The sequence below is a fragment of the Lactuca saligna genome, chromosome 4, assembly GCF_052625555.1.
Source record: "Lactuca saligna cultivar CGN05327 chromosome 4, ASM5262555v1, whole genome shotgun sequence".
NCBI classification, from domain to species: Eukaryota; Viridiplantae; Streptophyta; class Magnoliopsida; order Asterales; family Asteraceae; genus Lactuca; species Lactuca saligna.
In genome coordinates this window covers 35,734,301-35,762,184 of record NC_136420.1, presented here as the reverse complement: position 1 = coordinate 35,762,184, position 27,884 = coordinate 35,734,301, and the positions used below count along the sequence as shown (strand labels likewise).

The 27,884-nt window shown below is 38.1% G+C and overlaps 1 protein-coding gene across 1 annotated transcript; it reads left to right on the top strand.

Moving 5' to 3' along the window:
- The first annotated feature begins 1,389 nt into the window (after positions 1-1,389).
- LOC145039478 (hyperosmolality-gated Ca2+ permeable channel 2.5-like) lies at positions 1,390-20,545 on the top strand. Its single transcript, XM_078987533.1, has 11 exons — positions 1,390-1,480; positions 16,720-16,861; positions 17,521-17,949; positions 18,228-18,368; positions 18,464-18,527; positions 18,670-18,873; positions 18,949-19,247; positions 19,322-19,601; positions 19,691-19,969; positions 20,074-20,307; positions 20,390-20,545. The coding sequence occupies exons 1-11, from the start codon at positions 1,390-1,392 to the stop codon at positions 20,543-20,545; spliced, it is 2,319 nt and encodes a 772-aa protein (XP_078843659.1).
- The last annotated feature ends 7,339 nt before the right edge of the window (positions 20,546-27,884 follow it).

The window sequence follows — 27,884 nt, the reverse complement described above, 5'->3', positions numbered from 1 at the left end:
CTCGAACCACCAACCTTCCCCCTTGGGATCCGGATATGCACCAAATGATCCTCGAACCAGTCCATCCCTACGATAACCTTGTTCCCGCATAGAGGAATAGGAACCAAATCAATCGGATATTGCTTGCTGAACATATGAAGGAAAGAACCCTGATGAATCCTCGATACCAGAACATATCGATCTTCTACAATCTCGACATCTAAAGGATGATACAGCTCCCCTGGAGCTCCAACAAACCTCTTGCTAAGCATAAGCGATGAAAAAAGATCAGGTAACCCCACAAATCAAACAATACCAAGGCAGAAATATCATTCACGAGGAACGATCCTAAAATAAAACACATAAATATAACCAGACAATTCAATATAAATAAATAGATAAGGAGAAGATACATACTCATCACCACATCAGGTCCTGTACGAGCCTCCTCGGCCGTCATCTGAAAAGCCATGCTATTCACCACAGGCGCATCCGCCTTGTCCTGGCAGCCATCGGTGATCCTCAGCGTCACTGGAGCGGGTGCTACCACTGGTCTCGTTGCTGCCAAACTCGGACAAGAGGCCTTCTTGTGGACCCTCTGATTGTAATGGAAACAAATCCGATCAGATAATAGGGTGGTGGTGGTAGTAGCAGTGCAATCCCTATTAATATGACCCATCTGGCCGTACTTGAAGTATCCAGAACCACCCACCCTGCGCGCCACATCATGCGTATTGCTGCACTTGCCACAACGGCTCCGACCCTATTGGCCTCTCGACCTGGAATCAAATACCTTGGGCCTTTTTCCCGAACCCCCTCAAACCTGAACCTGATCCGATTTCCTCTTCCTCTCCATCTTAAGATCAATCTCCCTCTCTCTAATTCTCGCAATCATATCTTCCAGTATCCTACAACTAGATTGGCTCACAAACTGCCGAATATCACTCATCAGAATCTCATGGTATCTTGCCTTCTTCATCTCCTCATCTGCCACATACTACAGAACAAACAACGCCCTATCATCAAACATCAAAATGATCTCAGTCACTGTCTCAGTAGTATGGCAAAGGTCCTGGAACTCCCTCGCCAACTGTTGCACGTCAATCACTGGTGCGAACTCAGCTTGGAATCGGTTCATAAAATCATCCCATCTCATCGAATCAACAACCTCATTACCAACCAAGCGCCCAACATCCTCCCACCAGTCTCGAGCCCTGTCTTTCAAAATACAAAAAGCAAGTTTGACCTTTTCCCCATTGGGACAACTGCTAGTATGGAAGGCATTAGCGACATCCGTTAACCAACGCCTGCTCGCGATCGGGTCCTTCTCCCCGTAGTAATCTGGATCCCCACATGCCCTAAACTCCTTGGAGGTCAGTGAACGTGCCCCAATCAAAGCTACCATCTTAAATGGATGGAGCCAAAGCACTCTTCCAACACCTTCATGATACCCTCATTGATCGTACCAAAGATCACAAGAGTCTGCTTAAGTATGATGCAGGTAATCTCAGACAAAATGAACTCTTGCTTATGATCATCCAACTGTCCGAGTCCAAAACCTGAGCCTGAACCCTCGCCGGCACCAGAACCACCAACGGGTCTGACTCGAAGAGTCACCGTACTGAAAATAAACTATATAAACCATCATAACACACACACACACATACACACACACATATATATATACATATATATATATATATATATATATATATATCGAGGAGTCTCAAACTCTACAAGTTTCCCTGTTTCATCACAGTTCTCCTTGACTCGAGTACAGATCATCTGCTTCTAGTAGTACATGCATGTACTACCTTCCATATCTATCCATACTTTCCTCAAGGATTGCTTTGAATCCTGTAAGTCACTCCTTATCCACATACATACACTCCTCAATTAGACAAGGCTCCCATCACTAAATCTCTTCCTAGGTTCTCCTAGGGCAACCACCATGCCACTCTCTGCCATGAGCTGCAGAAGGAACTCTTACTAACACCCTCTAATTAGCTCATGGATAAAGTTACATATTACTGACACTAGATAATTCTTCGAATGAAAGGTCTCTCACTACAACGGTTGGACTCAAACAAGAGCTGCCAATAGAGTTAAAACCTAACCTTCTAAAATTATTTAGTTTCCTTAATATGTAACTTATTATATTTGATTACTAGTTAGCTGAAGTTAGTGAGAACTCCTAAAAAGCACAAAGCAAGCAACATTCGATCATTAAGTAATCGGAATCAAGCATAACCTAATCAGGCAATCCTATCACTAACTGATCAGTACTAGCATGCAAGTATACAAGCTCATATAGTAGGCATATAAAGGCATCTCTCCTAGCATTTTATCATGCAAATCCTTAGCAGATCCTTAGCCTTAACCAGCATGTGATTCACTGTTTCATTAATCAAAGCATATCATAAATCATGTATGAGTATTTTGGGAAACCTTACTTGATCTCGGTCAATTGCATGCACCACACCCTATTCTTTTATTACAAAACCCTCTTTATAAAACATTTTCCGTTTTGAAAAATTATACCAAATCCTAGTTTGAGTTCAGACACACCTAAGAGTATGCCCGAATCCCTCAAACTAAGGCTCTGATACCAACTTGTAACGTCCCAAAATTAAGACCAAAAATTTTCGTTTTTAAATTAATAAAACTATTATCCAAACATCATCATAAAACCATGGTGAAACAAAGTATATCAAACACATCATAAAACATCAAAGTAATCACAAAATGTAGAATGAGGTGGTGTGTGCACTGCAGTCATCCCGGGATCTTCCCCTTCGAACCATAAGTACTTGAAAACATAAACTAAAACCTGTAAGCAAAAAACTTAGTGAGCTCCCCAAAATACCACATACCATACATAATAAACACATAACAGACCCCGCCCGACATCAGGACCCGCCCAACATCGAACCCCGCTCGGTATATAGATCTGTAAGTCATCGGGACCCACCCGACATACATATAAACATATAAACAGATAAACACATAACACATGCAATAATCACAAAGATAAATAGCATACAGAATGGTCATCAGACCCTCTCCGGTAAACATACAAGCACACAACACATGCAAGAGTCACGCAGACATCTAGTATCCTAACATAATAAACCATATGCCAAAATTGATGCCTTCGACCCACTAAAGACTATGAAGAAACTCACCTCTAGCTACTAAATCACTTAAATGAATCTCTGTCTGCTGGTCTGGAAAATCCCCGTGCTATCATCATCAAAATAACATCCAATTAGTAATTGGATCTCGACCCATAATCAAGAGTCTAAACTTGATGGTTTTGAGCATTATAACACTTCCTAAGTGTACATGCAACCCTAATAAACCTTGGATCTATGTTTGTCTAAGATTCATGCAAAATTTATTTCCAAGGTTCATGATCCTATCTAGCATGCATGGGGAACATTTTAACTTAAATGATAGATAGAATAACATACCATGTTGTTGATTTTGATTCCTTGAAACCTTGTGAGCCTAGCACCCCAAGTGTGATGCCTCAAATGCTTCACACAACACCAAATGCTATGGAGTAAACTTGGAGAGAAAGTATAACACTCAAAATCGGCTCTAGCCCCAAGTATGCATGCATAGCCGATTTTGGGAGATGTCACATGGTTTATATAGTGTGTTGCATTAGGTAAAACCCTAATGTAACATGACTCTTCATTTCCATGATCCATGGATTAACTCCATGGAGCATCCTATGGGTAGAACCCAACTTGATAATCCATGGAGCCTATTATCCTACTATATAAGTTATGGATGATTTACATAATCAACCCATATATTTGATTAGTTATCTTTTGATCACTCAATTAATTCTAAATTAATTCTTGATCAAACTAATTAAATAATATTATTAATATATTAAAACTTATAATATATTAATAAACCATAAGTATTATTTCTCTCATTTAGTTTATCCAATGCATGGTTCCATGCAACCCAAATGGACCATGTCGGGTCGGGTCAGGTACATACCAAAAATAGTTATGGACTTAGACACCTTATCCAACAAAACTACTTAGCCCATAACTAGGGTAAAAGAGCATTTTTACCCTTTATCTAGCTTGGCCAAAATCCAAGGCCCAACTCAACTACTAAAAAGGCCCAAATCCTACATGGCAACCCAAATCCCAAATATGGCCCAATCTTTCAAATTAGGCCCAAAACCCGTTATGGGACTAAATCCAAAGGAGTCCAATATATTAGACAGTAGCCCAAAATAGAAGTCTAATTGCCCAACAAGGCCCAAACTATGGCCCAATACCAAGAATGGATAAGTCCAACGTCCATCTGCTGAGTATGCAGGGAGTACTCAACTCGTACACCCAACGTCTGTTTAACATCCATAAAATTCATGAAAATTTAAAACTTTTTCAAGCATCCAAAAACCATTATTTATTACAAAATATTTTCAAAATAATTTCATATCAAAGTATCCCAAAAATCAAAATCATAAAATGTGAGGAGGTGCACGATCAATCCTTTGCCTTCCCGTGATCATCCGAAGTACCTCAAAAAAATCCAAAACGGTAAGCCCGAAGCTTAGTGAGTTCCCCCAAAATACAAACTCCATACAAACAATAACAATATCATAACAAACAACATGCATATAGAGTCTACAATATGACTGGACCGCCCTCACAGGGCCTTCAGTTTGTTTGACCCACTCTTAGAACCTTCAGCATGTCTGGTCCGCTCTACCGGGCCTTCAGCCTGTCTGGACCGTTCTCCAGGCCTTCGCTTGACTGGTACACCCCATTGGGACTTCAGTCTATCTTGTGTTTGTTGGCTATAACACAAAGCAGTACAACCTCAACCCAACATAATATGTCGACATATACATAATAGATAAACATATAACCAGTCAACAGGAAAATAAGCAGATCCACAAATCACTACCACATAGCAACATCCTATAACTAGGATACAAACCTAACATGTCACTACGACATAGCAACATACTAAAAACCAGGATATCAATCCAATAGGCCGAACTTGGTGCCTTCGACCCGAAACTACAGTAAGGAAAACTCACATCTCGATCTGAACAATAGATGATGAGGTCCTGACTCCAAATCTTAGCTCTAACTGTCACTTATCCATCCAAATGACCAATTCTCAAACATAATCCAAAATACGCAAAATACCCCTTGGTCAAATTTGGTCAAAATCAGGTAAAAGTAAAAATTCCCAAAAAGTCAACCGAGTCAACCCTACTAAGTACGCCCAACATACTCAGCTATGATGTTTGACCAGGCACGAGCCTATTGACCACATACGTGTAGGGTATGCCTTTATATGCCCAACGTACGCAACTAGCTTCTATCTCACCTCAGTAAGAGCTTAATCCTTAAGCCCTTAAGTCTATTTTACAGATCCAAGTCCAAAATGATGTCTTTGACCATAAAGTTTCCAACTTTATGGTATTGCATGGCTAATAAGTGCCCAACACCAAAGATCCTAACCTCTTAATCCATTAAGACCATGCATGAGAAGAAAGTAGAGTCCAAGATTACATTTTTATGACTCAAGAGGCTCCAAAACCTCTACAAGGACAACTCTAATGGATTAGAGTAACCCCTACTCATATTACCAAGCTTATGGGACCAAAAGAACATAAAATCAAGCTTAAAACAAGATCTAAGTATAACTTCACCAAGTTAAGAACTTTATACCTCTAAGTGATGCCAAATGATTATGGGATTTTGGATCTAAAGTGCTTCACTCCTCCAAGATGGTCTCTACTTCTTTTCCTTCTTCCTTAAAGGCAAAAAACACACACACTCAAGCTTAGAAATGCTTCACAAGGTGGATGAGGGCTACAAATACATTTTGAGAGGATGGAGGCTGATGAAAAGAACCAATGTTGATAGATAAAGATGAATAAATAGGGTCCAAACCCTAAATATTAGGGTTTGGGACTTTACCCCGTACGCCCTGCTTACACAAAATGTACGCCCAACGTATGTGGCTCCGCCCTATAAATCCAAAAGTGGCAATATTTTCCCCTCCCACCCACAAGTATTTCATTATAAGAACCAAAATGTAATAAGATTTTACAAAACATATTATAGAAATGGTCATTACATGTGTAAACAACATTATGTAATGGTCTTAAGTATAAGAGTGTCTAACAGTGAAATTATAGAAATTGTCCTTATAAAAATTAAATTTACAATTTGACCTGTGTGTAAGACAAAGTTATAGAAATGATCTTCTCTATGATGGGTTTTGAGCATTCTAACACTCCTATGGTGTACATGCAACCCTAGATGCTTTGGATCTATGTTTTCTCTAATATAAATGCAAACTTTCAATTTTCCAAAGCATCATCCTAACTAGCATACAATTGAGTATCTATACTACAAAATTCTAGTTAGATGACATACCTTTGTTGTAGCTTTGAAACCTTGAAGCTTTAAGAGCCTAGCACCAATAATGTGAATGCCTCAAATGGAACCACAAATCACCACCAACAATTTGGAGGACTTGAGAGAATATTTCTTGCTAAAAAATCGGATATGGTCTTCTAAAGACTCACTAGTGCCGATTTCATGTGCTGGAGGATCTCTTATATAGTGTGTCATGATTAGGGTTACACCATGCAAACCCTAATGTGCATGACTTCCCACATTCCTTAGTCTCCATGGGTTTTAACCTCATAGAGTATCCATGGGTCACCACATGGGTTTAGCCCAACATAGAGAACTATGGATCACAAGCCTACTATATAAGAATGAATGATTTACACAATCAATCCCTATATATTTAATTAGTCTCTTTTGATCACAAAATTAATTCCAAATTAATTCTTGATCAATACTAATTAAATAATATGATTTCATATTAATATATTAGAACTTATAATATATTGATAAATCATAAATAACCTCTTCTCAAAAGTCCATCCTCACAAATTGTTCCGGTGAAATGCAACCAAAATGGACCATGCTACTCTTGGGTCAAGTTTTACCAAATATAGTTATGGACTTAGACATCTTATCCAACAGTCTCCCACTTGGATAAGTCTAATAACTATAGTTGTAAGTTTAACTTCAGGATCCGACTAGCAATCGTGGCTCTTAAATGCCTTTGTCGAACTTAGACGTACCATTTTAGATAAGTGATCATATAATCATCTGTTCTCAAGATATCAGTCGGACAAACACATGGAACACAATCAATCTTATTATCCAACAGTTTGTTTCCCGATTTCCGATTTTTTTAACATAGAACTTAATCGAACACATCAATATAGTTCTGATCGGGCCCGACACATAAGTCAAAACAAAATCATTGAGGGGCCGAAGATATCACTTTTAATCCTCCAAGGACTAAAAGGAACATATTAACTTCGACAGTATATGCTTGTACTAACTATTTATTAAATCATACACAACAACACATTTTATAACATCGAGTTACCGATGCGTTTTTGTACTATAAATGTACAACCAACTCATAGTCAACAACTCATATATCTAGTTTTGAAGAATTATATGATATTATCGTCTCACGATCACTCAAGATGAATTCCATGAAGTGATACAAGTGAGCATGGGTTTAATCCAATACTCAGACCTTATGAGCACTCATGAATGTTGCAACAAGCTTTGCTATGTCTAATACCATTCAGACAAATCTACAAACCAAATTCATGATAGCCTTGATTCAATACCTACTTCCAACGTATGATCGACTGTGGATAGTTTGAATAATATAATTATTCTGGAAGTCAAAACATGCAAAGTGAAACAATAGTAAATGATTGACACAAGACAGTGCCATACTAGTAAATAAAAAACACCTTTTATTTAAGCATCAAATGTCAATTACATTTCAACTATTAAAAGTTTTGAAAGCTATCTAATCATTAAAACTATTATCATCCCTCAGCCCAATGTGCCTCACATGTTTTAAATGATTAACCCTACTCAGTCCCTTTGTGAGGGGATCTGTCGGGTTCTCATCTGATGATACCCTCTTTGCCACGAGGAGTCCTTCTTTTATCTTGTGTCTTATGAAGTGATATTTCATGTTCATGTGTCTGGACTTGCCATGATCCCTCGGTTCCTTGGCTAAGCAACCGCACTATCCCTGTCACATAAAATCTCCACATGCTCATTTATAGCTGGTACAACTCCAAGCTCTCTGATGAAATTCTTCAGCCATATCGCCTCCTTTGTCACTTCACTTGCTGCTATGTACTCTGATTTGCACATTAAATTAGCTACAATCTATTTCTTGTAACTTTTCCAAGTAATTGCTCCTCTATTCAGGGTAAACACCCAACCCGACTGAGAGGGAAATTATCTATGTCGGTTTGAAATTTGGCGTCATTATACCCTACCACTCTCAAGTCATCACTCCCACCGAGGGTAAGGACCCAATCCTTAGTCCTCCGCATGTACTTGAGAATGTTTTTCACTGCAGTCCAGTGAGCCTTGTCAGGATTCCCTTGATATCTGCTGACCATGCTCAAATAAAAGCCCACATTAGGGTGAGTACAAGTCATAACATACATGATTGAGCCAACAACGGAAGCATATGGTATTCGACTCATCTCAGCTATCTCAACCTCTGTACTCGGACTCTGAGCCTTGCTCAGTTTGACATTGCTCTGGATCGGTAAGTAACATTTCTTGGAATTATGCATGTTGAACCTTTTCAACACTTTATCCAAGTAGGTACTTTGACTAAGTCCAATTAGTCTCTTAATCCTGTCTCTCAATATCCTTATCCCAAGAATATAGACAGTTAGTCTCTTAATCCTGTCTCTCAATATCCTTATCCCAAGAATATAGACAGTTTCTCCGAGGTCCTTCATAGCGAAACACTTCCCAAGCCAGGACTTAACCTCCTGCAAGGTTGGGATGTCATTTTTTATGAGTAGTATGTCGTCCACATACAGTACCAGAAGGCTAACTATAGTCCTACTAGCTCTGACATATACACAAGAATCATCCTCACTTCTTGAAAAGCCAAACTCTTTGACTTTCTCATCAAAACAAATATTCCATCTGCGAGATGCTTGTTTAAATCCATAAATGGATTTCTCAAGCTTATACACTCTATTAGGGTACTTAGCATCAACAAAACCCTTTGCTGACTCATGTAAACATCCTCAACCAACTTTCCATTAAGGAAAGCGGTTTTGACATCCATTTTCCATCTTTCATAGTCATGAAATGCAACAATGGCTAGCATAACCATAATAGACTTAATCTTCGTTACTGGCGAGAAGGTCTCATCATAGTCAACTCCCGGAGTTTGAGTAATGCCCTTCGCAACCAATCACGCCTTATAAGTGTGTACCTTTCCATCAATGTCGGTCTTCTTCTTAAAGATCCATTTGCACCCGACTGTCTTACGACCCGATACATTGTCAACCAAGTTCCAAAATTTATTGTCATACATAGACCGAATCTCGTTGTCCATCGCATCTTTCCATTTAGCGGACTCGGGGCCCGCCATGGATTCCTTGTAGTTGTTAGGTTCATCCAAATTTACCAGTGTGCTATCACTGGTAAACGTATCACCTTCTACAGTAATATGGAAACCATAGAACTCGGGTGGAACACTAACTCTACTGGAATGCCTCAGAGGTACGAACTTTTCGATTGGTTCAACATTATTTTCCTCCTCAGGTTGATCGCTAGTGTTTGAGGTTCTTTCACCGCTTGAAGGTTGAATCTCTTCAAGGTTAATTTGCCTCCCACTTTCTCCTTGGCCTATGAGCTCTCTCTCACGAAAGACTCCTCTCCTCGCAACGAAGACACCATTATCACTCGGTCCGTAGAAGAGAGAAACAAAGGATTTCTGTGGGTGGCCGATGAAAATACACCACTCACTCCGAGGTTCAAGCTTGTCGTGAGTCTCGCATCTCAAGAAAGCCTTGCAACCCCAAACCTTGATGTGGTCTAATGTGGGAGCCTTCTCAGTCCACATCTCATGATGTGTTTGGCAACCTTCTTAATTGGGACTAGATTAAGGATATGGGCGGTAGTCTCTAAGGCATACCCCCCAAAATGAGATCGGTAATGAAGCTCAACTCATCATGGAACGAACCATGTCCAACAAGGTTCGGTTGTGCCTCTCATCCACACCATTAAGCTGTGGTGTCCTAGGTGGCATCAACTGTGAAACAATTCCACACTCCTTAAGATAGTCTAGGAACTCAATACTATGATACTCACCACCTCGATCAGATCAGAGCATCTTTATCTTCCTGCCCAGCTGATTCTCCACTTCTTGCTTAAACTCTTTAAATCTTTCAAAAGTTTCTAACTTATATTAGATTAAGTAGATATAGCCATATCTACTGTAATCATCAGTAAAAGTCACATAGAAGCGGTTAGCATCCTTTATGGCGGTTTTGAAGGGACCACACACATCGGTGTGTATGAGATCCAATAAACCTTCACTCATTTCACAAGTACCAGTGAAGGGTGATTTAGTCATCTTTCCAAGTAAGCAAGATTCACAAGTGTCATCTGACCTTAAGTCGAATGACTCTAAAACTCTAGCCTTTTGGAGTTGGTCTATGCGCTTGTTGCTGACATGTCCAAGACGACAATGCCACAAGCATGCTTTATCTAATTCATTAGAAGAATCGATATGCAACACATCATTTCCTAAGTTGTCTACAACATTCATGGTTTCATATACACCATTACAAGGTAATGCTTTAAAATAAAAAACATAATTATAATAAGCATTTATAGCACCAATTTCATTATCAAATGAAAAACTATATCCTTGTTTGTACAAACCATGAAAGGAAATAATATTTCTTGCCATATCCGATGAGTAGTAACAATTATTCAAATCTATTTCTAACCCACTACTAAGCAATAAAGAGTCAACTTCAATCTTGGTGATAGGTGAAACCTTCCTATTCCCCATGATCAAGTTTATCTTCCCGTGCTCCACATCCTTACTTCTTTTTAGGCCCTACACATCAGAACAAATGTGAAATCCACAAACTGTGTCAAGCACCTAAGAGTTAGTATATGATGAGTTTTTAGATAGAATAGTATAAATACCTGCATGGGTGGGTTTAATCTTCACATCCTTGACATCCTGCAAGTATTTAGGGCAGCTTCGCTTCCAGTGCCCTTTTTCATGACAGTATAAACACTCTGCTTCTTTAGGAATGGAAATGGGAGCAACAGAACCAACCTTGGTCCCACTTGAAGAGGATCCATTAAGAGACTTTCCCTTGCAGCTCTTTGAGGGAGCCTTCCTCTTCTTCCCTTCCACTTGTCCAATTGCCAGAACAGGGGCGGTGGTAGGAGTAGTAACAACCGATTTACCTTTGACACCACTTTCGGTAGTCCTCAAAAGCCCTTGAAGTTTGCTAAGTGTGACCTCCTCCTTGTTCATATGATAGGTCATTCGGAACTGATCATAACATGGAGGTAAGGAGTGTAGAATGATATCTATAGCTAGCTCCTCACGAAGGTTCACATTTAACTTTAGCAACTAGTCCACAAGCCTTTGCATTTTCTGCAAGTGGCCTGTGATGGGTTCACCATCCTTCATCCTGGTTGTTATCATGGAAGAGATGATTTCATACCTCTCTTGACGAGCACTTTGATGGTATCTTTCTATCAGATCCTGGTGCATCTCAAAAGGGTAAAAGTCTACATAGGACTTTTGGAGTTCAGCTGACATAGTGACAAGCATGATACAAGCTACCTTGGTGGCATCCTTCTCATGTAACCTAAACTCAACAATCTCCTCAAGAGTAGTAGAAGACTCATCAATTTCCTTAAGATCCTTCTCTAGGATATATTCCTTATCCTCATAGGGAGTGACCATCCTGATTTTCGTAATCTAATCATTGAGGTTGGAACCATCAAAGATGACTCTCCCACAAAAGTTCATGAGAGAGAAGGAGCCAGTTGGGTTTGAGCCAGAAGCAGTGTTGGAAGACATCTGAAAAGAAAGAAAGACAAGTTTAGATTATATAAAGAGTCCTTAATAAAACACTCAAATGAAATATTAAGGCAAGGACCCAACACAACATTTTACAAATTGGAAGAGGGATGTCGTAATCCAACTTGGAAAATATTTGAAGGTATGTAGATGACGATTTACCAATTTCCACCATGAAAAACGAAATATTTATTAAGTTTTAATTGGATTGAAACTCCTAGATCCTTTGAGATTAATTCAATGTCATGTTTAAATCTCGATTATGCCCTTCAGGTTTGTGACTGGGATACCGAGGATCACAAACAATGTGTGAATAACCATGCAAAATGTGTGCTTAGCACTCTCAACTTTATCACCCAATCAAATATGTCAGTTAACCACACACACTCCATTGATCTTATGATAAACATCGATCCGCCCTTTTCCACCCTTACTAGTCCAAGTTAATGTGCTTGTTAACCACATACACTCCATCAACGATTTGGTAAGGTGCAAAGTACAATTTTCATGGATTAGCATCAATTTCACATTTTCCTAAAGTAACTAAGATCGGGAATTTAATAAAACATTTAGTTACTTTATTATCAGTATACTTAATGAGAATTATAGTCTTATCCTACCCGTTCGGCTAACAACTCTCCACCAGTCAAGGAAGCGGTGGGTGAGAGTGGAAACCCATTAAACTGCCATTTTATAGGCGATAACCTTATACCCCCCTTATAGACCGACTTCGTGAATGAGGCCTACTAACGGTAAGACTGACTTGATTTTATATATAACCCCCCCCCCCCCTTATACACCCCCCCCCCCCACACACACACATATATATATATATATATATATATATATATATATAAACTTATAATACTATAAAGTATAATGATTGAATTTTAAAGACAAAACTGCAAAATTAGTCCCCGTGGTTTGCGAAAATCTGTGGATATGGTCCAAAAAGTTTTCGACTTGCATAGAAGATCCAAAATCAAGAATTTTCCGTGATTTTGGTCCTAAAAAATTTAAAAAGACCAATTTGCCATTTAATTCCTTTTTTTGTATTTTTTATATTTATTTAAATATTTTTAATTAAAAAATAAGAAATAAAAAATAGCCAACCCCACACCCCATCTTACTTTCTTTCTTTCTCTTTGACTCTCTTTATCTCTCTCACTCATCAATTTCAAATCTTGAAATCAATATTGTTGGTTCGTCGAAAATAATCAATCGTTCTCAGATCGCCAGAATCCTATTCTCGCGAGCAAACTCGCAACCACAGTCTCTTCATGGTTAATAAGAGTTTTTGACAAGAGAAGAACGAGAATGTGTAATCTTTACTAGTCTGACGTAGCATCATTGTAACATTCCCTTCATCACCACCGGAGATTCTAGTAACCACTATTGGAGACCCACATGTCGTTTCACAGCTTGGAATCCTTGTCGGAAAAACAAAGAGATTTCACCGAGAAATCTATGAGATCTCACGGAAAAAAGACTTCTCTCTCTACTCGAGCTCTATAATCTCTTTAGATCTTCTTCCATTGTTGTTCACAGGATCGTAAAACATGATTTTTTTCACAATCGATCTGACAGTCATCGTCCTACATCTCCATAAAAATATAAATCCAGTTGGGTGTCGTTTGGTTTTGTTCCATCATCACCGTCGTTTGGTTTTGCTCCATCACCACCGTAGATTTCCATGCCATCAAGTGTTATCCATGGAACCCTAATTTCAATTTTGTTTTCTAATTTGCAGATAGATGTCAATTTCCAATCAATAGGTTGTTAGATAATTTCTTGTTCATTGTCAAACCATATGTTTACAAAATCTTGTAGAATCTACAAAACCCAAGAAGATGATACAGGTCGACACAGGTGGCTAGTGGATAGGGACGAAGAAAATGATACAGATGGGTTGAAAATCGATTTGTCATATAGATGAATAGGCACCACCACGATCCTACATAAGGATGGATTGAAAATCGATTCATACATATGCGTTTTTTGAGCGATCAATTTCATGGATCGCTATGGGGTTTTTGAGACACCGATTTTCTAGGTGGTGGGTTTTATTGGGTATGTAAGTTCCTGGGTTTTAGTTTGCAAGGTGGGATAAAGATATAAGATGGAGATTAAGAAAGAAATGTTTTTGAGTTGCAGGTATGCGAGATATGTGTGTTCTTTGCTGCAACTTGGTGGTTCAAGAAGAAAAAGAAGAAGGACGAGAGAGAATGAAAAGTTAAAGAGAGAGGAGGATGGGTTTGGCTAATTTTTTATTTCTTATTTTTCAATTAAAAAATGTTAAAATAAATATAAAAAATGTATAAAATAAATCAAAAGGGCAAAATCATCCTTTTAGGTTTTCCATGGACTAAAACCACTTGAATTTCTTAATTTTAGGACTAAAACCACAAAAAATTGTTGATTTTGGACCTTCTATCCAAGTTGGAAACTTTTTTCTTTCTATCCACAATTTTTGCAAAACCAAAAGGACCAATTTTGCAGTTTTGTCAATTTTAAATTATTAAAATTCTAGGGTTTGGAATTAAAGTATTCTAAAGTGACTCTACAAATTCCAAAACTTGAGGGCAAGTTTTGAAACTTGTCAAAACTTTTCAAGTCCATAACCTATGAGTTTTAATGCCTCTTAAAGAAGCGACTTTTCATTTTTCATAACTTAAGGACAGGTTATGGAGCACATCAAATGCCATTAAGATCATCAATTAAACTAACAAGCATGCCAAGTAATGTCCATGATCTAGATTAAACTCATATAAACAAGACAATTCATATCAAACAAATTTCATGTAATTAGCCTAACCATATAAACTAATACAAAACATGAAACTTTGACAATTATCTTTTAAATTGGATTAGCATGATCATTACCACATCAAAAATACGTTTATAAGTTCAAAAACAGTTTAGGGTAATGATCTTAGTCCAGATCCAGCCTTAAAAATCAAAAACCTGCACTCTGGAGCACCAACTCGTCGAGTGCATGAACTGACTTGGCGAGTTGGCCAGATTTGTGAGGGGACTCAACGAGTTCCCCAGTGGACTCGGCGCGTCCACTGTCCAGAAAGCGGGAAATCAATTTTTGAAGTATTAGAAAGCAAGTAGCATCAAGTATATTGGAAAACAATCCTAGGCTTTGATACCACTGATAGGTTTTGAGCATTCTAACACTCCTATGGTGTACATGTAACCCTAGATGCTTTGGATCTATGTTTTCTCTAATATACATGAAAATTTTCAATTTTCCAAAGCATCATCCTAACTAGCATACAAGGGAGTATCTATACTACAAAATTCTAGTTAGATGACATACCTTTGTTGTAGCTTTGAAACCTTGAAGCTTTAAGAGCCTAGCACCAATAATGTGAATAACTTAAATGGAACCACAAATCACCACGAATAATTTGGAGGACTTGAGAGAATATTTCTTACTCACAAAATCAGATATGCTCTTCTAAAGACTCACTAGTGCCGATTTTATGTGCTAGAGGATCTCTTATATAGTATGTCATGATTAGGGTTACACCATGCAAACCCTAATGTGCATGACTTCCCACATTCCTTAGGTTCCATGGGTTTTAACCTCCATGGAGTATCCATGGATCACCACATGGGTTTAGCCCAACATAGAGAACTATGGATCACAAGCACACTATATAAGAATAAATGATTTACACAATCAATCTCCATATATTTAATTAGTCTCTTTTAATCACAAAATTAATTCCAAATTAATTCTTGATCAATGCTAATTAAATAATATGATTTCATATTAATATATTAGAAATTATAATATATTAATAAAACATAAATAATCTCTTCTCAAAAGTCCATTCCCACAAATTGTTCCGGTAAAATGCAACCCAAATGAACCATGTTGCACTGGATCAAGTATATACCAAATATAATTATTGATTTTGACACATTATCCAACGCTCTATGTGTAAGACAATATCATAGTAATGCTCCCATTGACCACGTATAAATCAATATTACAAAAATAGGGTAAATTACACGAATGGTCCCTGTGGTTTACGGTAATCTCGACGTTTGGTCCCTAACAACTTTTTTTTTTTTTTTTTTTTTAATTCGGACCATCCCTAGTTTATATTATTATTGCACAATTAGTCGTTGTCCGTTCTAAAATGACTATTATGCCTTTATACTTTTTAACTATTTTAATATTTTTTTATTTATTGATTATTTATAAATAAACTAAATATAATATAAAAGAAAATAATAAAGAATAAAAACCCTAAAGCTAATCGTTCCTTCTCCCAGTTCTTCATGCTTCACCTCCCTCCATAACTTCATATCCCTCTATCTCTACCTCTCATTCTCTTCGTCTCTTTTCTGTTCTAGATTCTGGTGACCCGATCTTTCTCCTCCTCATACCCTCTCCAATCGTTCGTTCATACTCAATCGTTCAATTTGATAACCCGTTTTGAAACTCAACCCAGTTGAGAACCAAACTAATATGAAACATAATGAAAGTAGAAGGCAGGACGAAGGCAAACCTATCGATGGTTGGTGGATTTTCTGAAAATTGATTCTCGCCACTCGTTCAATTCAATTTCCCAGATGGCAGAAGGACATAAGAGAGATCGAGATGCACATGAATCATGATATGTTCGCAATCCTTTAATCACCAAGTTTCCCTAAATTGTTTGGATTTTGATTTATTTTACTAAACTATCGGATCTGCAAGTGGCAGAGTTTTTCAATAATATTATGTTGTTTTTGCAGGTTTTGGTGACGATAGACGATGTTCAGGTGGCATCGGGTGCAATGGTAGAAGTTGCCAGTGCCGACAGGTTGTGGTGGAGATGATGAGTAGAAGTGATGTGGTGTTGGGATCTATTGGACGGAGAGGATGTGAGATTTGCAGGTTTGAGAATAGAGCTTGAAATCCAGTTTTGCTTCAAAGCCTTGTGTTGTGTATGTAATCATCGGAAACAAAAAGGATCAAAGTTGTACGACGGGGGGCGGTAGTTGGGGAAGGAGGGGGTGTCGATGATGAAGTTCCTGAGGCGATGAGGAAGGAAGAAAAGAACAAGTGAGACCCACACATATAAAAACAATCTTATAATAATTTAGTTAATAATAAACAATAAGCTAAAATAATGAATAAGTGTATATTGGTCTTTTCATATTGGTTGGGAACCAAAATTGCAACCAACAAAAAAAATCAAGGATGGTTCAAGTTAAAAATTCTTTCTAGGGATCAAACGTACAGACTACCCAAAACCATAAGAACCATTTGTTTAACTTACCCACAAAAATAATATCGAAAAATTAAATGAATAAAACCGTTGCAAAACGCAATCATCCCTAACTGATAAAAAATAATATCAAAAAATTAAATGAGTAAAACCGTTGCAAAACGCAATCATCCCTAACTGATAAAAATCAAACGCAATAACATAAGAATATTGATCTCAATGGAGATTACCAGATTACATATATGTAAATGACTAAAAACGTAATATGAAATCATTTCTGTATAAAAATAAAAGAAAAAAAAACATTGATTAATACTCGCTTAAGCTTCGCCACGTGGTATCAAAGGTGGCAAGCACCCCATACACGCTCAGGCCTCATACCTCAGACCTCAGATCTCAGTCTCAGCCTGCAATTTTCTTCCGTCATCCTCATCCTCATCCTCCAGTCGAACAGCCGGAAAATCAATGAAAGGAACGCGGAGAGCTTAATTGCATCGGCGACCATCAACATAGGCCTTGCACTTGTCATCATCTGTCTCTTCTCCATCTTCCGGAAACACCATTCCAATGCCAACATATACTACCCTCGTCGTCTCTCTCTTCGCCATCAACATACAATTTCCTTCGATCATTCCTTCACCCGATTCTTCCCGTCGCTTGATTGGATCCGCGATGCTGTTAAAGTGACGGAGGACGAAATCCTTTGTAGCCTCGGCCTTGATGCACTCGTTCTCATAAGATTCTTTAAACTCGGGTAACCAAAACTACCTTTCCTTTCCCCACCTTTTTTTTTTTGTCTTTTTGTAAATTGTTGGCGTTGATCACAAAATTTAGAATAATTTCTTCGATGTTTCTTTTTTTTTTTTTTTAGTTTGCATCTGAAATCAGATTTAGTATCTAACTGTCACTGATGAGTAATCGTTGCTTCTTTGTTAGTAACCTTTTAAGTGTTAAAATTCAAATAAAATATTCATGTCACTCAAGACTACTGATCTTAATGTATTAAAATTGTTGCATGAATTCACTCGACAGGATAAAGTTTTTTGTGGTATGCTCTGCTGTTGGATTGATGGTTCTTCTACCACTCAACTGTTCTGTCTCCCATGGACCATCTTCAAATGCTCGTTCCATGGACTCTTTCACTATTTCCAACATACCTAAAGGATCAAATAGGTATGACTTAATCACTTAAGTACTATCTGACCCCAAATTATTATTATTATTATTATTCAAGAAATGCATATAATTCACTTCTTTTTGTTCCACAGGCTTTGGGTGCACTTTTCATCATTATGCTTTATATCTTTTTTGGGAATATATCTGCTTCACAAGGTACACTCACTCATTTACTTTCTTTTTTACCTATGTTGTACTAGTGGAATTATAAAGTTCAAAACTTTTTATTTCATTTGAATATTTTTGTGAGGTTGAAATTCATAACAGGTGACCTCCTTCCTACCCATGTGATCTCTAGGAATACAAGGTTGTCCTTATGAAAAGAATTCAGCAACTTCGTAACCTAAGGGATCAACCGAGTCAACTCACTGTTCTTGTTCGCCGAGTTCCTTTATGCGATGAACACAAAGCATTTAGTTGCAATGTTGATCATTTCTTCTCCAAATACCACCCTAATGCATTTCATTCCTATCAAATTCTATATGCTGGAAACCACCTTGAGGTACTAATTTTCGTAATTTACTCTCACATACAAAAAATTTACAATATTAACCCCCGTTTACTTTCTACTTTGTAGGAGCTACCTGTTGCTTTTGTTACATTTAGGTCACGTTGGGATGCTGCCCTTGCCTCCCAAACACAGCAACATCCAAATCCATTAATGTGGATCACTCAAATGGCTCCAGAACCTAGAGATGTATTGTGGAAGAATCTTTCAATTCCTTATAAACATTTGGTACTTTATAGAATTGGAGTATTTGTCACACAAATTCTTTTCACTATATTCTTTGCTATTCCAGTAACTGCAGTCCAAGGAATAGCACAGTTTGAAAAACTTAAAAAATGGTTCCCTCCAGCCATGGCTGTTCAATTGATGTACGTTTTAATTTGTATACATTTAATCTTTTTCCATTTTATTGAAAAAAATAATTTGTGTTACACTTCTACAGACCAGGATTGAGCTCAGTTATTACAGGTTATCTTCCAAGTGTGATTCTTAGTGGATTTGTTTATGTTGTTCCTTTTGTTATGTCTGGAATGGCAAGATTAGCAGGATATGTTTCAAGAAGTCGACAAGAACAAAAAGCTAGCAACATGGTTTTTTATTTTTTAATGGGAAATGTTTTCTTTTTAACTGTTTTATCTGGTTCTTTACTTGATCAAATCGGGAAATCTTTCATTAACCCAAAAGACATACCAAGTCGACTTGCTAGGGCTGTGTCTGCTCGGGTGAGTAATAAATAATAATAACATTTTCAAGATTTATATTCTTGTTTTAGAATATGAATTTAATAATTTGTTTTTTTATATATGTTCAGGCAGATTTCTTTATGACATACATTTTGACGAGTGGTTTATCTGGTTTTTCTCTTGAGATTCTTCAACCTGGATTGCTTACATGGGATATTTTAAAAATGCATACATGGGGTCGAGGAAAAAAGAAATCCAATTATCTTTATTCATTTCCTTATTATAGAGTTATTCCATTTGTTTCTCTCTTTCTTCTTGTTGGAATCGTGTACTCTGTGATTGCACCATTGCTTCTTCCTTTTCTAGTTATCTACTTTCTTCTTGGATATGTGGTATTCATCAATCAGGTTTGTTCTTTATTTGTAAATAACAATGATATTTTTGTCAATTTAGGTGTGATTAAAATTTTATAATATAATAATGTGTATTATAATTATATCCATCCATATAGATGCAAGATGTGTATGAAACTACATACGAGACATGTGGGCAGTATTGGCCCCACCTTCATCACCATGTGGTTGTAGCCATCATTATCATGCAAATCACCATGATTGGTCTGTTTGGACTAAAGTCAAAGCCCTTTGCATCTTTTGCGACGATACCAATCCTTGTTGTCACTATTGCTTACAATGAGTATTCCAAGTTCCGTTTTCTTCCTACGTTTAACAAATGCTCCGTAAAGGTACATTTGGATTTCTTGGACTGTGTTTGTGGAAAAGACGTTAACGCCCTCATGAATGTTGTACTTTTATTTTTTTGGTTAGGATGCAAAGGATAATGATGAATTTGACAAAGATGGTCCAAGTGATGCTGATTGCCGTGAAGCCATATGTGCTTATCGTCCACCTTCTTTGCCTCAAGCATATGTTGGAATGGAAGAATCAACATCAACACAACCCTTATTATCATCGATGTCTTAGTTGTATTTTTTTTATTCTATTTTTTTAGGGTGGGGGGGGGGGGGGCAAGCCTTCGTTGGGTTATGTATGCAAGGATTTGGATAAAGCAATATTCTAGAAATATGATGATGCCAATTTTAGCTACTAGTAACTCAACTAAATATGTAAAGAACTCCATATTGAAACAGCAACACCTAGTTTTATTATCTAATGGATATATGCATGTGTTATGCATGCTTTTGTTAGTTCCAATTTGTCATTTTATTTTTATGTAACATTTTGCTTTGAAGTTTAGCTATTGACCTTTTCTTAGTTAGCCTCAGAGAAGTTAATAGGAAGTTTTCTTTTCTTTTATGCAGTTTCCTTTTTGATGTAAGCCTTTTTGGCATCTAGTTTTTATCATTCAGAAACCAAGCTAACACTTGAAGCTTAGATTGTGTGTGTTCCTTCAAAGCTTTTATCCCTGTGTGTTTCTTGTTGTGTACAACTACAGGAACCCATTTCAAGTTAACAAACTGGTATCAGAGCCTAACTCATGGGCGATCTTCAAGTAGTAGGCGGCATTAAGAAACTCAAGAATGGTAACTACAACATCTGGTCAACCTGTATCAAGTCGTACATGCAGGGCCAAGATCTCTGGGAAGTTGTAGATGGAACTGAGACAAGTCAGACAGAAGTTGAAATCAACAATGGAATGTTAAGGAAATGGAAGATCAAGGTAGGGAAAGCTATGTTTATTATGAAAACTATAGTTAAGGAGGATATATTAGAACACATTCGAGATGTAGTAACCCCGAATGAAGCATGATATACACTACTTGCTTTGTTTTCCAAGAAAAATGATACAAAGCTGCAACTCCTTGAGAACGAACTGATGTCGGTGTCTCAACGAGAAATGTCAATTCCTCAATATTTTCACAAGATTAAAACCGTGTGTCAGGAAATCTTGGAGCTTGATCCTCAAGCCCAAATCGGAGAATCTAGAATGAAAAGAATTATTATTCACAAATGTCACTCCTCTAATGGCTTACAAACACCAATAGCAAGCAAGATGATTTAGGAGAGAGGAGAGGGAAGGAATTCGGTCAGAGTATCTCTACTTTAGATGGTGTGTCGAATTCCCTCACCCCTAGGGTCTATTTATACTTGTAGACTCCTTAAGGATTACAGCTTTAACCCTAATTGGATAACTTAGACTTTAAGTTGATCCATATCCTTTCCTTGATAACCCTATGGACGATTTTGGCTTATCCAAGCCCTAGAAATCGTCCATCCTATCATGGATAAGGATTTATAGTCTAAAGTGTAACTATCAAACAATTGACAGTTTATACCCTCTTATTTAATTAATCTCTTTAAGTCACCAAATTAATTCCAATTAATCTATGACTTATATTAATCAAATAACCATATATTATTCATTATAATATTTACTCTCTCTTAACAAATCATCCATCAAGTTGCTATGGTGAAGGCAACCCAAAAGGACCATGCACAACTGGATCAAATACTTGCCTAATATAGTTGCAGCCTTAGACACTATTCCAACAGTCTCCCACTTGGATAAGTCTAGTAACTATACAAGTACAATTCGGTTTGCAATCGTAGCTCTCAAAGACGCTATCAAACTCTGATCTAATCAATCTTGTCCTTTAGATAAGGGATCGTACAGTCCTCTGTTAGATATCATGCTGAAAATCCTATGGAATGGTTAGTCTAGCATTTGATTTCTCGATCTCCGATTTATTCGACATAGAACTTAATCAAACACATCAATTCAGTTCTGACCGGGCCCGACACATAAGTCAAATCAAATCATCGAGTGGCCAAGATATCTCTTCTACCCTCTTAGGATAAAATTTATAGATAAACTTCGATTTATATGCATTTACTTATTCATTAACCAGCTATACACAACAATGCGTTTTATAACACCAAGTTACTGATGCGTTTTCGCATTATCAATGTACAATCAATTAACAAATAATAAACCATATATCTAGGTTTTAAGACTATATGATATTATCGTCTTGCGATCACCTTTTATATCGTATTCCATAAAGTGATTCCAGCAAGCGCGGGTTTGTTCCAATGCTCAAAACCAGTTCATAAGCACTCATGAATGTTGCAGCAACCCTTGTTATGTCTAACACCATTTAGACAATCTACACACCAATTCATGACAATCTTCATTCATATCTACTTCCAACATATGAACGATTGTGGACAATTTGAATAATTCGATTATTCCTAATAAACTCAATTATTCTGGAAGTCAAAACATGCAAAGTGAAACAATAGTTAAACAATTAACATATGATAGTAACTTTACTTATAAATAAAACTCCTTTATTTAATCATCAAATGTTAATTACATTTGTCTATTATATGTTTCTAAATACTATCTAATCTATACTAATATCATCCTTCAGCCCAATACCCCTAGCATGCTGCAAGTGCTTAACCCTACTCAGTCCCTTCGTAAGCGGATCTGCTGGGTTATCCTCTGATGATATCCTTTTAACTCTGAGTTGTCCTTCCTCTACACGATGTCTAATGAAGTAATATTTTCTGTCGATATGTCGAGATCTACCATGATCCCTCGGTTCCTTGGTCAAGGCAACTGCACCTTCGTTATCACAGAAAATCTCCATGGGCTCCTTTATGGCCGGCACAACTCCAAGATCACCAATGAAGTTCTTTAGCCATATTGCCTCCTTCGACGCTTCGCTCGCTGCGATATACTCTGATTCACACGTTGAATCAGCTACGGTTTCTTGCTTGGAACTCTTCCAAGTTACTGCTCCTCCGTTTAGGGTAAAGACCCAGCCCGACTGCGAACGGTAGTTGTCCCTATCGGTCTGAAAACTGGCATCACTATACCCTCGCACCTTCAAGTCATCACTCCCTCCAAGGACTAAGAACCATTCTTTCGTCCTCCGAAGGTACTTAAGGATGTTCTTCACCGCAATCCAATGTGCTTTGCCAGGGTTCCCTTGATATCTGCTAACCATGCTCAAAGCGAAGGCTACATCAGGGCGAGTACAAGTCATAGCGTACATGATTGAGACAACTGCGGAAACATATGGTATTCGGCTCATTTCTGGTATTTCAGCTTCGGTACTCGGACTTTGAGTCTTACTCAACTTGGCATTTCCTTGTATCGGTAATTCTCCCTTCTTTGAGTTTTCCATACTAAAACGTTTTAGTACCTTCTCTAAGTAAGTATTCTGACTAAGTCCAATTAGTCTCTTACTTCTTTCTCTTACTATCCTTATTCCCAAAATGTAAGAAGCCTCTCCGAGGTCCTTCATAGCGAAACACTTCCCGAGCCAGGACTTGACTTCCTGCAGATTCGGGATGTCGTTTCCTATGAGTAATATGTCATCGACATATAGAACGAGAAAGCTTACTACACTCCCACTGGATTTGACATATACACAAGATTCGTCTTCGCTTCATACAAATCCAAACTCTTTGAATTTCTCATCGAAGCAAAGATTCCATCTGCGAGACGCTTGCTTAAGTCCATAAATGGACTTCTCAAGCTTACACACTCTATTTGGATGCTTCGGATTCACAAACCCCTCTGGCTGAGCCATGTAAACATCCTCAGCCAACTTTCCGTTAAGGAAGGCGGTCTTGACATCCATTTGCCAAATTTCATAATCATGAAATGCGGCAATTGCTAGCATCACTCTAATAGATTTAATGTTCGCAACTGGTGAGAAGGTCTCATCATAGTCAACTCCTGGAGTTTGAGTAAAGCCCTTCGCAACCAATCGCGCTTTATACGTGTGTACGTTTCCATCCACGTCGGTCTTCTTCTTGAAGATCCACTTGCACCCAACGGTCTTACGTCCGGGCACATAATCAACCAAATTCCAAACTTGGTTATCGTACATGGATTGGATCTCGCTATCCATTGCCTCTTTCCATTTCGCAGACTCCGGGCCTGCCATGGCTTCCTTATAGCTATTAGGTTCATCAAGATTTATTAGTGTACCATCAATAATATACGTGTCCCCTTCGGTAGTAATATGAAAACCATAAAACTGGGGATGAAATTTAACTCTATCGGAACGTCTAAGAGGTAAGGATTCGTAAATCTGTTCAACTGGAGTTTCCTCCTCGGGTTGAATGCCAGCGGTAGAGGTTCCTTCATCTATCGACTCTTGAATCTCTTCAAGTTCGATTTGCCTCCCACTGTCTCCTTGGCTTATGAGTTCTCGCTCTCGGAAAACTCCTCTCCTCGCAACAAAGACAACATTGTCTTTCGGTCTATAGAAGAGATATCCAAAGGATGTCTGCGGGTAGCCGATGAAAATACATCGCTCACTTCGAGGTTCAAGCTTGTCGTGAGTATCTCATCTTACGAAAGCCTCGCAACCCCAAACCTTGATATGTGCCAACGAGGGAGCTTTCCCCGTCCACATCTCGTGAGGTGTTTTGGCAACCTTCTTAGTAGGGACTCGGTTAAGGATATGGACGGCAGTCTCTAAGGCATACCCCCAAAAGAAGATAGGTAGTGAAGCACGACTCATCATAGAGCGAACCATATCCAATAAGGTTCGATTACGCCTTTCTGCCACACCATTCAACTGCGGTGTCCTAGGAGGCGTCAATTGCGAAACTATTCCACACTCTTTGAGATAATCGTGGAATTCAAGACTTAGGTACTCTCCTCCTCAATCGGATCGAAGCATCTTGATTTTCCTGCCCAATTGATTCTCCACTTCATTCTTGAACTCTTTGAACTTTTCAAAGGTTTCTGACTTTTGCTTGATTAAATAGATATACCCATATCTACTATAATCATCGGTAAAAGTCACATAGAAGCGGTTCCCATCCTTCGTGGTTGATCTAAAGGGTCCACATACATCGGTATGTATTAGGTCCAATAGCCCCTCACCCCTTTCACAAGTATTTGTGAAGGGTGACTTAGTCATCTTTCCAAGTAAACAAGACTCGCATGTGTCATCTTCCCTAAGGTCGAATGACTCCAACACTCCATCCTTTTGGAGTTGGGCTATGCGTTTCTTGTTGACATGTCCAAGACGGCAATGCCACAAGGATGCTTTATCCAAACTAGTGGAAGAATCAATATTCAAAACATCATTTTGCTAAGTTATCAACAATCATAACAGTTTCATATATTCCATTACATGGTATAGCTTCAAAGTAAAAGACACTATTTAGATAAGCCATAATAGAACTATTCTCATTATTAAAAGAAAATCTAAATCCTTGTCTATATAAACCATGAAATGAAATGATGTTTCTAGCCATTTCTGGCGAATAGCAACAATTGTTCAAATCTAAACACAAATTATTCCTAAGCACTAAAGAATACACTCCAATCTTGGTAACAGGCGACGATCTTCTGTTCCCCATGATTAGATTGATCCTTCATTGCTCCACATCCCTACTTCTTCTTAGTCCCTGCACATTTGAACAAATGTGATAACCACAACCGGTGTCAAGAACCCAAGAAATAGCATGATTAGAATCGTTAGATTTAATTGTGTATATACCTGCGAAAGATGGCTTGATCTTTCCTTCTTTGATTGCTTGCAGGTATTCTGGGCAGCTTCTCTTCCAATGTCCTATCTTGTGGCAATGGTGGCACTCTGCCTCCTTCGGGTTAGGATAGGGCTTAGAGGGATCAACTTTGGTCCCACTAGAAGAGGCACCATCTCGGGCTTTAACCTTGCGATAGTTCTTTGATGAAGCCTTCCTCTTCTTTCCCTTTCCTTGACCAATTGCCAAGACAGGAGCAGCAGACGGATTGGGAGTAGGTGCAACAGACTTGTCTTTGAAGTTGCTCTCAGCGACCCTCAAAAGACCTTGGAGTTTGCTTAGGGTGACCTACTCTTTATTCATGTGGTAGGTCATCCTAAATTGGTTGTACATCGGAGGCAAAGAGTGAAGCACCATGTCGATCGCTAAGTCTTCCCCAAAGTCAACATTTAACTTGCGAAGGCGATCAACATACCTTTGCATCTTTTGCAGGTGCACGGTAAGAGATTCTCCATGACCCATCTTAGCGGAGATCATGTTAGTGAAAATCTCATAACGCTCTTGTCTCGCGTTTTGGTGATATCTCTCCAACAAGTCTTGATGCATCTCGTATGGATACATGTCCTCGTAGGACTTTTGGAATTCGGAGTTCATGGTGGCAATCATGATGCAATGTACCTTCGTTGCATCTCGCTCATGAGTCTCAAAAGCGGTGATTTCAGCCGGAGTAGCGATTTCGGGGTTGATCTTCTCAAGCTTTTCATCGAGGACATACTCCTTATCCTTGTAGCGAGCAATGGTGCGAATGTATCTTATCCATTCGCTAAAGTTCGTTCCATCGAAGGTAACCTTTTGGCAAAGGCTCATCAACGTGAAAGAACTCGCAGCAGCGTTGTTTGTGTTCGACATCTATAGAAAGGACAAAGATAGATTAGAATAAGAATCCCTAATTATCACCCAATAAGAAAAATTAGGGTTAGGATCCAACAATAACATTTACATATTAGAAAAGGGATACCGTAATCTAACATGAAAATAAATTGAAGGTAAGTGAATGACGATTCACTAATTCTCCATTACAAAACCTAGACTATTAGTCCTAAGTGTATTGAGAATTCCTAGGTTCGGATGAGATTCATTGAAACTATTCAATGGCATGTTTAAATCTCGATATGCCCCTCTCGTTTGTGACTGGGATGCCGAGGATCACAAAGCGGGTGTGAATTACCATGCAAATTCACATGGTGCCTTCATTGTAACGATCACCTATTTGATGTGCCGGTAAACCACACACGCTCCATCGAACTATGATAAACAATGAATCACCCTTTGCCACCTTTGCTTAGAACCAATTAGTGTGCCGGTAAACCACACACGCTCCACTAACTTCTTAGCAAGGGTGCAAAGTGTAATTTCATGGGATTTCATCAATTCACTTTTCCTAAAGTAACTAAGATTGTGAATTTTTTTAAAACGTGTAGTTACTTTGTATTTCTTATTATACTTTTAATGAGAGGATGAGGTTGCCCTATCCTACCCGTTCGGCTAACGACCCTCCACCAATCAAGCAAGCAGTGGGTGTGAGTGTCCACCCATTAAGCGCCATTTTATAGGCCGCAACCTTATGCCCACCTTATAGATCGGCTTCGTGAATGAGGCCTACTAACGGTAAGACTAGCATTTAGTTATACATATATATATATATATATATATATATATATATATATATATATATATATATATATATATATATATATTATTCTAGTAATATCATATTAGTATAAGGTTGTGTTTTAAACCTTTTAAAACGTAGGTTTTGAAATTTAAGTTGTCTAAATTA